Below are 12,934 nucleotides of genomic sequence, written 5' to 3'. Positions count from 1 at the left end.
CTTTGCCAATTTCTTATCCAGAGAAAATTTGGGTTAGGTGTCTTTTTTATACTTGAATAGTTCATAGGTTGGTGTTAAGTGGACTAGCAAACAAACCTCAATGTCCAATGAAAAAGCAAAAAATTTTGAGAATGCCTTGAGAACTACAGCTGAAGACCACTTAAGAAAAAAAACAAGAAATCACAATGAATTATGAAATATTTTTTAAATGGCTCAAGGCTTTTGCGCAGATATGAACAGCTGTAAAAATCCTCAAAATCTCACCACATTAGACAAATCATTCATTGTCTTTGTATAATGTTTCCGATTTTGTGAAGGCCACACAAAAAGACAAAAAGCCAAGAAGGTCAGTTCTCTCGTCTTTTAATAACACATTCATATCTATGCTCTGTTTTGTTTACAAGGAGTTTAAAACAAGTGTTGATGACGACTAAAGGAATCAGGCAGGCAGAAGGTGAAAGTCCATATACTGTAAAGACCAACGGTGCCATCTGCTGGAAGGAGGGAAGACCTGACACTCCTGATGAGCAAGGAGTCGCCTCAGGCTGCGCAGTCAACAGTGAGATGGGTTTTTTTATTAATTTGAGGTTAGGTCAAAATGTGATTATTCTAGATCCAGCTCAGTACAGAGGACCTCCCTCCTTCCAGCTGCAGCTACATAATCAGCTAAAACAACAGGTCCTTTTGCTTTTCATTGGAATTGAAAATAAATCATCAGTCGGCATAGAAGGTCCTTGCAGGGCACTAACTCATGTAGGCTTTTCAGAGAGAAAGAAAATGCTAAATGCACCCAAACACAAGAGATTCAATCTGCTGTCATAAAGAAGAGAGAAAAATGTAAAGTCAACCAAAAGAATATTTTGAAGTTAAAGAAAGCTTAATGAAACAAACTACATAAAATGCAAATTGGATAAAGAAATCTCTTATGCTGGGTTGTTACAGAAGAAAATTAAAAATTGGTGGCAAGAGTTTCCATCTCCCAATTTCCTTAATATTCCATTTCAAATACAAGTCAGAATGCAGAAAGAAAACAAAATCATCTTTGGAAGAAGTACGTTTTTTTTCCTTTAATAGACTATCCACTACAGTATATGGAGATGCCACTACCCAGTTATTTATTTACCTATATTTCTTTCAAATGACTTTTTTTTTGTTTGTTTTTTTTAGTTATTTTGTGTCCTTTTTCAAAAGTTTTTTTTTTACCATTTATCTATTTTTTCCTTTTCCTAAGAGGTAGATCAACAAAATAATTACATGGTTATAGGTGTTGTGCCCCTTGATTTGGGAGGTGAGCAGCAGGGCAGAGCCGAGGGAGGGTTACGAGTAATTTTAGTGTGTGGTCAGAGCGAGACGAGCAGAAGAAATTAAGTTTGTCTTAAGCTGTGATGTGAAGTAGGGTTAGTGAGTAGCATCGGTAGCTTTGAGCAGTTTAACTGAAACACCTTTCCCAGGTCAACAAGTTGACGCCCTGCTATGACTGGCTCACTTCCTCCCTACGCATGAAGAAAATCTTCATCCCGTCTGGCTCATGTCACCCTGCATCACAATGTGTCCATAGAGAGTGTGTGTGTGTGTGTGTGTGTGTGTGTGTGTGTTTTCTCTTTTTTATTCATGTATTTTTTATTTTATTTTATTATTTTTTTTGCATTTACTTTTACAGTCCCATCTCTAAGCTGAAGAGGTACAATTGCAAAAAGCTGACAAATAAATTAATAAAGTCCAAGAATGGGGGGAAAAAACAGGGGGGTTGTACTAAAACACTGTCACTTTGTTGTCTGACTGCTCGCTCTTACTTTTTTCTTTGTACAAACCAACAAGAGACAATCTTCTAGCTGAGTTTGCTTGTGTTTTGAGGTAGCGTTCCTAGTTATGTGTCAAGAGGTTTGTTTGTTTGTTTGTTTGTTTGTTTGTTTGTTTGTTTGTTTGTGTTTCCTTCTTGGGAAAGGAGTCCCTCTGTCAGATTCTGTTTCTGAATTGTCAAAGCCCCATTCCTGCTGACGGACAGAGGGGTAAGAGGTGGGGAAGTATTAGGGACACAACATGGAGGAGATTGTGCTGTTTTAGAGCAAACTCTGCCCATCCTGGAGTCAGTGTGTGTGTGTGCGTGCGTGCGTGTGTGTGTGTGTGTGTGCGCGCGTCTTTTGTCTGTTTTTTGATCAGGTAAGATAAGTTTACTCAAATCGGAATTTCCTTTCAGTCGGAAAGGGGCAATACCAGTCAGGATCTGTTTTGCCAATTTACTGCGTGTGCTTCTCATCAGTGCTGACCATGTTCTAAAGTATGCCGGGTTTGAAGTACGACAGGCGTAACTCAAATAACTACGTGTGACACAGCCAAGACTCATCACCAGGAGCATTTTAGCTTCTTTCAGCTCACAGTTTTGCTTTTTTGGCCCACAGCGTCAACTTTGTTATCGCGTAGAAACAAAAGCAAAATTCTGGCTCTGGTAAGTTGTGAAAATATGTGACTTTGGAACCAATATTAGGGCTGAATCTTTTATAGGTTACAAAATGACATCAGTGACTAATTCATACAAGCCACATGAGGTTTCACCATCTACTTGCTGAAGAGACGGGCAAAGGTGGCGTAAACAGCTAAACCTTCTCCCAGAAGTCATAACAAGAACAGGGACTGTTATGAATATTAGACTTATGAGAGGATGTTTTTGGATGCCCCAAATAACTGTTTGTCAGTAGGTTTGCCTTTCTTCTTGGAGCTCTATATCAAAGTGAAATGAAACCAGTGGGGAAACGTTGTAGAAAATGGTCAGCCATAACAAGCACACAAGCAACAGGTAAACATGTCTGAAACACTGGTATGGTCCTTTAAACAATGTTAGAAACCGTGTCGGTTTTAACTCAAATGTTAGCGTGCTGGCAATGATACTGTTTTTATACCACGTGGCACCTCTCACTACCAAACTCTGTCCACTAGCTGATACAACTTATTGGCTCAATCACTCAAATTGTAATAAAACAAAACAAAAAAAAAAACAGAACAGAGAGGAAAACCAGATGAAAATGAAGAAATAAATGATTTTTGTCTCTGTCTCCGGCTGCAATTTGTGTGAGCCATTCTTTCTACATTCTTACTTACAGAGCGGGCGTGGCGAGCGGCACGGGCGCGCCTCAGTTTAAACTGTACTGTCGTCTCTATTGTAACGAGACAAGAAGGGTTCAGGTGAAACTTCACCCTAGTTCTAAAATACTTCAAGTCCTTCTCAGTGAGCTCATTTGCTTAACGTGGCTCTATACTGCATTTTGGACTCCGCCCTTCCTGTTTGTTTGGCACAGTCACTGTGACATACTGAGCTACATGTTAGTACTTCGTCTGATTAAGTAGCTGTAGATTTCTGCATTAAAAAAGCTAAACAATAAGATGGGGTGAAATTCAACTATTTTCCAATAAAGACTCAGAGTGTGGATTCTGGGAAAAATAAAGAAAAACGTTTTTGAACAGAAGCGAGCAAAACGAACACAATGGAGACCAGCGCAAGAGAGGGCAAGGGACCCTTACATTCCCGCCCACTCCAAAATCACTCTTCTACCAGAGGACAGAAGAGCAACGACAAAGCATGAAAACGTGGTGTGAAAGAGCTAGAAGGGAGAAAACTCTGACTCCTCACCATCCACTGTTTTTGTTTTTTTTTAGATTTGCATCAGATGTTCTCAGTTGTTTCCGTTGTTTGCTGAAATATTTAATCGATTAGTGCAACAGTACGTCCCCAGATGTCACTTCCAAACAAAGCTTGCTGTACTAAATAAGAATGAAAAATAAAAAATGTCGTTCGAACCACTCCAAAAGCCCGCAGGCTGAGGGATGAATCCTGAATAGCATGTTGGTGGCTGTGAACGGAGCGCTGTGGTTTAGAAAGAGGTGGAAACTTAACAGAGTCGAGCTGTGACGTTAGCGCCTCTGGGCAAAAATACAAGCGCAGACGAGGTGGAATAGATTTTTCCCTGTTTGTTGATGAGCTGGTGGGGTAGCCGATTAAGCTTGTACCAAGCACAGGTAAGACATTAAAAAGACAGTTATTTGGCAGTGTCCTTCCGCAACTTGGCTAAGCGCAACCTTTCTGTCTGATGGTTCTTTCCCACTTTGATTTTTAAGGTTTTTTTCTCCAAAAGTACAAAAGGTTAGAGATCACATTTCGAACATGTTATGTACAGGTTAGAATATTATCCCAGCTGCGTTGCTGTAGCTCCCATCTTTTTCCTCTAAAAGATTTGTGGATTTTCTCCACTGGGTTCTCATCCTACTTTTATCTGCTTATTTTTTCCTCAACCACATCACCCAAACACATCCCCTGACTTTAAAAAAAGGAACATTTAAAACCAGCGAACACAGACGCGCCTGCATTCACACATACACACAACAAGCACACGTGTAGCCAACAGGGAGCATCTGAGGTGGCACGGTCAGTGCACAGGTAATAAATATTCACATTCAGAGAAGTCAGAGCTAGTTCCTGTGTGTAAGTAAAACACCTGACACAGTACAGCTACTCTGTAGGTGGACCGCTAATATTTAAATTCCCAACCTCCAGGTGAGAAAGGTCGCATTTTCATATGCCAATATTGCAGGTCTGTAAAGCAGTCTCATAATGTTTGGCGCTTCGTGGCAATGTCGTCAAAATAAGACGAGGAGAGGAGGGTATTTCAGGGCACACGGCAGGCCAGAAGCCACAGGAACGGGGTATGACACAAAGGTTATCCGATTACCCCGGTGGCGAGCTTGGTCACCATGTGCACTTGAGGATCCTCTCTCGAGTTAAACATAACTCCCTTTTGGCCATTTCTCTGTTTCAGACTACAGAGGCTCCACTCACACGTCAGGAAGACCGAGCATGTTTCCCCCCAAAAGATGGAAAAATGGGACCCGTTTCTTCTCTACACCAGCAGACCGATCTCTCTCCGCTTAGGAAAAAAGAAAACAGCATCTTTGTCATCCTGAACTCATTCAACCATCACACCAGAAACACAAAAAAGGAAAAAAAAACTACCAAAGCCATAACTCAATACCTAAAAAGAAAAAAAAAAAAAATACTTTTTCTTAAAAAAATAAAAAAATATTCAGGACTCTCAGCAATTTTTTTCCTATTATATAGAAGACCAGCAAGCAAAAAAAAGGAATACTGAGGTAACTTTACCCTGAGGTAGGTTTTTTCTTTTTCTTTTCTAATCTGTTCTAATCTTGGCGAGAGCGTCCAAGCATCGACCCCGCCCCTCATTATCATACGCAGGCAGGGTCTGGAGGCTCCGCCCACAGGCCTTCAGCAGACAGGGAGAGAGAACGAGGAAGCTGCTCCCTTCATAACGACATTACCGTTGCTGAGCTCAAGGCAAGGAGCTTTGGAAGACTCTGCTTTTCGTGCTCGACCAAGGTCAGCCTCGGACTGCCTTCATCACTGCAGACATTAAAGGCATTTTTATTTAAGAGAAAAAACGCAGGGATGGCTGAAGCACCCGACTCTCCGTCTGAGACTGACCTTGACTTTCTGCACAAACGTAATGAGCATAATGTCTGTCGCTGACACACTTACTCATACTTGTTAAGCAAAGCCGTCAATACATTCACACCAGGGGCCGGGCTAACTCACATATCATATATATATAATATATATAAAATATGCCGTTTGGGGTGCAGGTCGCTCGCCAGCGAGCACAGCTGCTGGCAGTTGTTTTTTTTAATCTAACACGTGAGCTAAGCCGCTGCAATAGAACTGCAGGACCAGCTGCGACCTCCACTCCTGTTACTGTCTCTTGCCGCGCCTTCCGCCACATAGCTAAATATTGGAAGGGCATCTTCAGTGCCTCCCCAGCCCCGAGCCTTATTGTAGGCTAAATGATGCTACACAGTACAGGCAAGGGACTAAGAAAAATAGAGAAGACGTCCTCGTTTTTTTTTTAAAAGAGGAAAGGCAAGGCGGCCAGGCGCAGCTTTTTTTTTTTTTCTTTTTCTTTTTTTTTTTTTTTTACATTTACATGAAGATTATATATTTACAACCTCATATTTTCTCTTTTTTCCTTTTAATCTCTCTACTATCCTGAAAGGTTTTAAAAGAGCAGTGTTAACATCTGCGGCCCCTCTTCTACGCTCTCATTTGGCCAGTAGGTTAGGGGCGGGTGAGGCAGTGCCAGACCCCGCACCTATCCTCCTGTGCCACTACAGCAGTTCCCCTGTTCCTTCTCCCAGCTCCACCTCACTGCATTCTATTAATAATAGCTCTGAATAAAACATTTCTATACATATATCTCTATGTTAAAAAAAAAACCACCTTTAAAATATAGGACTGACTGCAGATGGTTGGAGAGGTCTCTTGGAGGCGATAGGACAAGAAGGCACCTGCTAGTGTGCCTGGGAAACGCAGATCTGCTATAAATCGGAACCCACCATAGCGTTGCTTCATCCATACATGGAGAATAAAGTCGGCCATGTTGTTTCGACTTATCTGGGTGGGATCCCATAAAGTTAGAGCAGATGAGGAGCTGGCTGCAGCCATACCGAGGCACACTAGGAGGAAACTATACCCTCTCTCTCCATGTTCCTCCTTACCCTCATCCCACCATCCTCACTCAGTTTCTCTTCTGGCCTGGAATCTGATCTCTGTTCTGTTTCTTTTTTCTTAATCCTCTTTTTATTATTTGTTTCATCTTTTTGATTTCACTCGTCTTTGTTCTTTGTCTTTCTCTGTGATTATTGGGCGTACTCTCTCCCTCTTTATATCTCTCCCTGTCTCTCGCTGGGTCCGTGTGTCGCTCTCATGTATCCGTCCGTCTATCCATTCGTGCATTTGTCTGTCTGTCCTTCCGTCAGGCAGGGGGCCCGCGGCATGTGAGAAGGGTGCGGGGACCCCTCACTTCCTGCGTGGCTGGTGGTCCTGAGTCAGTCCCTGCGTAGGTCTGCCCATCTCTGTGAAGCCCGGCGAGTGAGGGCCAGGGCCCATGCCAACTCCGCTTTTCTGTGTCTGTTTGACCTGGGTCAGAATGTCTCTGATCTTTCTCTGGGCCAGCTAGGAGACAGAGCAGAGTTGAGAAGATGAGCTGCATAAGTTACGCCTTTTTCCCCCGCTGCAGGGAGACAAAGTTAGCAACACATTAAATATAGCAGACAAAACTGCGACTTCAGAGTTTGGTCAATTTTAGGTTTTTAGAAGGCATCAAGAAAAAGTTCAAGTACACAAAAATGATATTTTAGACAATCAAGGATGACAAGAAGATGAACTTTCTGAGTATCAGCAGCATGAACATATGCACCATTAAAATGAATCAATGTTAGCACAGATACTTAACCTCATAAATGCAGGAAGACAATCACATGCCATTGGCTACTTATAAATGCTAACATCTTTTTGGTAGCTAAGCTAACATAGCTTAGCATAGCGAGCATACAGTGCTGAATAAAATAAATATGACTAAGCCATGAATGTGTTATAATGTATGAGGTGTTAAATACGCAACAGGGCACTGAGTAACCATTAGCACCACCTAGATGTGAGTTCAAATTTCAACCAATCAGAGAGGTTTTTTCTTCTTTTTTTTCCATCATTGCAAATTAGAAGTGGTCACTGAATTTGTCTCACACTCACACTTTTTGGATAATGAGAGTCAAAGAAAAATACCTGCAAACAAAAACTGAGACCTAATTATGTGTCAAAACAATTAAAATGACACATTACAAAGGTCATTGTAACAGTAGTGATACTTCATAGTTTATAACCATAGAACAGTTTGTTGAGAACATGATATATGAGCACATTACAAAACAGTAAAGGTGTACCTGGCTAGCATAGAAATGCCCATTGATCTTGACGATGACCTGGTCGTTTTCATCAGGTGTCTGTTCTCTGGGAACCACCACCTCAGCTGCTGTCAGGTTTTGCAGCTCGTTCACCTGGAGACACGAGACTTGGTTAGTGCGGCAGCAACAGTCCTTACTTAAAGCACCCTGATGTGCAGAATATGTTACTACTGGAAGTACACCAACGTATACGGTTTTGTGGCTTACCGTCTTGCCTCCCTTGCCAATCACTCTTCCTGCAGCAGCAGCTGCCATCTTGATGTGAGTCTCAAGTTTGACTTCTTCCTTTGGCCCAAAGAAGTTCTCTTCCTTCAGTTTGCCATAGATTCTGCCCTGAGCCTGGAGGAGAGGGCAAACAAAAGAAGGTTAACACTTTTCAACAACCAGTTGTTCCACCAACCAGGGATATTATGTCAAACAAAAGAGGTAAATGACTATCAGTGATTACCTTAAACTGAGCCTCAGGGGGTCCTGTCACAATCACCATCCTCATTTTGGAGTCTGGAGATTCAGCTGGTGCGATCTGAAGGAGATACAAGAAATACATTATTCAAATCTCAGTGTTTGGTTTGATCAAATCTAAGTAGAAGTGTAAATGCTCTGTAGTCCTCACCATCTAGCAGTATTTGGAAAAGGAAATATTAGTATTTTCAAAATACCTTTCTGCAGATGCAAACAAAGTATTTTTCCCCTGAAAAGTGTTTACAAGATGCATCTGTTTATCAACACACCTTAATGGAGGCTCCAGCAAAGCGGCTCAGCTGTTTGATGTGCTGTCCTTTCTTTCCAATGATTGCTCCCACCGCCTGTGCTGGGATGTAAACATGGACCGTCTCCTGTTCTGGAGCCTGAAAAAAAAAAAAAAAAGCCAAGAAAATCCCATTAAATAAATAGCAACAGTCTTTTAAAAAGAAAAAAAAAAGAAAACTATAATCAGCTGATCTCTCAGGTCATCTTACCCCAAAGCAGCCGTAGGGGGTGCCACCAACTGCATTTCCAGGTGGTGGTGGGGGCATATTGGAGGAAGAAGGGAAAAGGCCCAGAGCACCCAGGTTAAGGCCAGGGATCAGATGTGTCTGTTGCTGCAGAGAAGGACAGCGTAGGTAAGAAACCGCAATGACAGTTACAATAGGTGGGCTGGTTCTAGTGTTGAACCAACACAAAGAAAAAAAGCACATCTCTCGTACTTGTGCTGTACTACTGACATTATTTGAATACGATTCAAACAGCCTCGCCATCATATTGCTAAGTTCACAGAGTTCAAAGTCCGTCGCTGGGCTCCCCTCCAGTTTTCTGTGCGCGTGCACTCACATTCATCGCTGCGATGTCGTTCTCGTAAGCCTCTCTGACCTTCTTCATGATCTCCACCTCAGCCTGACAGCAGGCTTCGATGGAGCCTTTAACTGTGATGGTTCTCTCTGGATTATACAGCGTCAGGTCCTGGAGACTGCACACAGAGACGGCACACGGCGAGGTGTTACTCACTGATGTGGCTCAACTAGAAATTTTATCCGCTCATGGGTGAGCTGCAGTGAGGCGTCTTTCTGTGCTTTAAATCAATAAATCATTCACCTCAGCTAATACACAACCACAAGTTAGTGTGTGTGTGTCTTACGGGGAAATGGTGATCTTGGTATCCGTGTCCTGCTCAATTTTCTTCAGGTTGCGTCCCTCTTTCCCAATCAGCCGCCCAACAAAGTTGTTGTGAGCCATGATCTTCAGAGGGACCTCATCAGCACTGCAAGTGGAACCCACTGTTATTTTCATGCTTGCTGCTATAGAGAACTCATCAGCTCCAGGATCAGTTTTACTGCATTAGGTTGTTACCGTGCTGGATCACTACGATAACTTACGTCTTAGTGTCTTTGGCCTCCTGGTGCATGATGTCCAGGATCATGCGACAGGCAGCTGAGCAGCCCTCAGGGGTAGAGTGAATGCTGATGGGCTTCTCAGCAGCACCCGCATTCTCCTTGCGGTGGACGTCAATCCTGCAGCAACAGAAAGAAATGCACACATGGAATTGTGTACGTCAATTCTGACACAGGGAAAAAGCTCAAAAGCAGAGTTTTAAAATATTAAAAAAAGCATTTTTTTAACAAGAACCAGAGTGTCTCGATACAGTTATGAAAGCAGATTTTTCTTTCTAAGAGCAATAGATATCAAACTTTTAAATTTGAGCATTTAAAATCATACATTTAATCTGGAGTGTTTAGGAAAAGGTTTCATATCAGAATGCTCTCATCCATCCATCAAACTATCTTACAGATCATACATTAAGTGTGAAATAAACCCATCACGCTGTTACCCACTTGCTCTGTGTTTGCTTGGTGATGTTACGAATGGTGGCTCCTTCCTTGCCGATGATTGCGCCAACGTACTGTGTGGGCACCAGCAGTCTCAGAGGGATGTCGGCATGTGGAGGTTTGGAGGGCATCCCAGAATTTGGGGACCCACCGCGGGGTCCGCCCCGGGGCCCGTAGCCAGGTCGCCGGCCGTTATCAGGCCCCCGCTGGCCTCCCTCCAGTTCAGAGGTTTCATCGGGGATGTAGGAGACACGCAGGGCATTGTTTTCAAACTGGTATCCATTCAGCTTCTGGATGGCTCTGAGGACCCAGCACAGCAGCAGTAAGTCATATTTACTTTGATTATCGACACGGCACAGTTTTAAGAGGTCACCGCAACAAACATATACATACATATATATATACAATACATAATTAATTAGAGCATAACAACAGACTCTTTGCAGGTAGATTTTGCAACAAATGCTACACAAAGTCATGATTCAACTTTTCACACACACCTTAGCGGTTTGTTATACACAAAATGGACCAAAATTCAAAAGACTGTGGAAAGAACAAGAGATGGAAAAATATTAAGATGAGCAACTTACTGCCTGGCTTGTTCGCGAGTTGCATAGGTAACATTAACCACTGCGGTCTCACTATCTGTGTTGACTGAAAGAAAGAAAAGAGGAAGACTGAATACATTGTAACTTGTTTCATTACCAGGTTAAACAGCATCCTCGCTGACTGACTGATGTGTGTGACACATTAGTGCACGTCTCTCAGAGCGTTCTAGAGTGCTCGTGTGCTTTTGTCATCAAAAACTACTTTTTCATGTGTATTCAATGACATATTTATTGCTTTATTACTGGTGGACATGGGTGATTACAAGCTCCTAGGTCAACATGGATATTTATCATTGGCAGAACTATACTTTTTGCACTAGCCTAACTGCATTTAAACAGGTAAGTTTGGCCACTTACAGTGTGATTGCACAAAAAACATTACATAAAGGGGTGAAAACACACATGAATCAGTCATTTACAGTGGTCCTTCACTATATCGCGGTTCACCTTTCACAGCCTCGCTGTTTCGGGATTTTTTTTTTTTGGCGCAATTTTGCATACTTTGTTTTTTTAAGTGCATTGTGTTCTGTGTCCTGATCGGCTGTAGCCCTTTGTCAGTCAATCTCTTGCCGTGTCCCCTGTCCAGTACAGAATGAGTTCAGCTTGTCAAATGTACGTAAATCTTCAATTGCTAGCAGTGTGACTCTGAAGTGCTGTACCGTATGTTTTTAAATTTTCTCCCCAACAAACACGGCAATGTCACCTAAACATTTTGCACTGTCAAAGGCACCTGTGGGTTCCTTTGGTTTCATTCTGTAATACTGGGCTTATTTTTCTACGAAGGTTTGAGTGTTTAAACAAGAGAGAAAAGTGTGAAAATGTTCATGCCTGTCTGTAAGAGTGTATGAAGCGTATAGTGAGGGGTTTTACAGCCTTAAAACATCTATGATAATTGTAAAAAATAAAGTTGGCTACTTCGCGGATTTTACTTATCACGTTATTTTTAGAAGGTAACTCCCGTGATAAACGAGGGACCACTGTATTACTAGTTATTTAGCATCTGGTGCTGGAAAGTTTACTTAAGCAATCCTGAGTCTTCTCTCTGAGGCAGGGTTTAACAAAATCTGTGGCCTGCACACTCAAACACACCAAAAGCCCAAATTGTGAAAATGTGCTTTGATCTACAGCCACTACAGAGTATTTAACAGCAGAATGGGAGGCAGAGCCTTCAGTTTTCAGGCCCCTCTTCTGTGGAACCAGCTTCCAGTTTGGATTCAGGAGACAGACACCATCTCTACTTTCAAGATTAGGCTTCAAACTTTCCTTTTTGCTAAAGCATATAGTTGGATCAGGTGACCCTGAATCCTCCCTTAGTTATGCTGCAACAGGTTTAGTATTAACACTATATGTTAATAGACCTCTCTGCACTGAATCACACTTGTTATTAATCTCTGGCTCTCTCTGGCCGCCCCTCCCTGAGCCTGGTTCTGCCGGAGGTTTCTTCCTGTTAAAAGGAAGTTTTTCCTTCCTACTGTCGCCAAAGCGCTTACTCCAAGGGGGTCATCTGATTGTTGGGTTTTTCTCATTATGCATTATTGTAGGGTCTACCTTACAATATAGGGCACCTTGAGACAACTGTTGTGGTGATTTGGTGCTGTATAATTAAATAAAACTGAACCAAATAGAACAAAGTATCCACTTCATGTACTAGCTCATGTAACACATAGAAAGAAAACCACCCCCTTAATCATCACGGTCATACACCATCTCTGCTCATCTGACAGCTACAGGAAGGTTCTTTGTGTTTTGCTACTACATTTAAAAAGCACATCACAGAGAGTTACAGTTCTCTTTAAAAACAACACCAAAATGGTTTAGAAGACAAGAAGCCTTTTTGTGTACTCTAACTGAATGACTCAATCCTAGATATGCTTTCTAAAGCATGAATATTGGCACCCGCAGTCATTTCTGAACTTTTGGAATAACTCGAGTATCTCATCTTAAATCGTGGAAAAAACAAGCATCCAAAAAAAGTGTCTGCAGTGAGTACAGGCGTAACTGTGCATCACTAACACATAGGTTAATGTTTTCATAATATGGCTGTAACTATAAGGTACTGTAGGTGAAGATCAGAATATATGTTACCAACAGCTAATGCAGAAAGAGTTGCTGTGCTTTTTCCATGCACCACATACTCTAAGGTTTATGGATCAATAGCATGCTGTCTGGTCCAGGCTCAAATTGAATCAGTGATTAATATCCACAGTTAGCCAGTCGGTTATA

At 42.1% G+C, this 12,934-nt stretch overlaps 1 protein-coding gene across 1 annotated transcript in view; it reads right to left on the bottom strand.

The window, feature by feature from the left end:
* Window positions 1-347: 347 nt before the first annotated feature.
* The window catches only part of igf2bp1 (insulin-like growth factor 2 mRNA binding protein 1), a 51,804-nt gene continuing 39,217 nt past the window's right edge, over window positions 348-12,934 (bottom strand). Inside the window, exons 5-15 of the mRNA XM_040049246.1 lie at window positions 10,694-10,757; window positions 10,110-10,403; window positions 9,654-9,788; window positions 9,416-9,538; window positions 9,112-9,247; window positions 8,760-8,882; window positions 8,532-8,648; window positions 8,249-8,323; window positions 8,008-8,139; window positions 7,780-7,893; window positions 348-7,012 (exon numbers count right to left, since the gene is read on the bottom strand). Coding sequence (XP_039905180.1) covers window positions 6,857-7,012; window positions 7,780-7,893; window positions 8,008-8,139; window positions 8,249-8,323; window positions 8,532-8,648; window positions 8,760-8,882; window positions 9,112-9,247; window positions 9,416-9,538; window positions 9,654-9,788; window positions 10,110-10,403; window positions 10,694-10,757 — 1,469 coding nt within the window. The 3' untranslated portion in view covers window positions 348-6,856. The remainder of the gene's footprint in view (window positions 7,013-7,779; window positions 7,894-8,007; window positions 8,140-8,248; window positions 8,324-8,531; window positions 8,649-8,759; window positions 8,883-9,111; window positions 9,248-9,415; window positions 9,539-9,653; window positions 9,789-10,109; window positions 10,404-10,693; window positions 10,758-12,934) is intronic.

The sequence above is a fragment of the Simochromis diagramma genome, unplaced genomic scaffold, assembly GCF_900408965.1.
Source record: "Simochromis diagramma unplaced genomic scaffold, fSimDia1.1 OVJJ01000517.1, whole genome shotgun sequence".
Taxonomy (NCBI): Eukaryota; Metazoa; Chordata; class Actinopteri; order Cichliformes; family Cichlidae; genus Simochromis; species Simochromis diagramma.
Note: the sequence above shows the minus strand (reverse complement) of the source record. Positions and strands in the feature narration are given on the sequence as shown.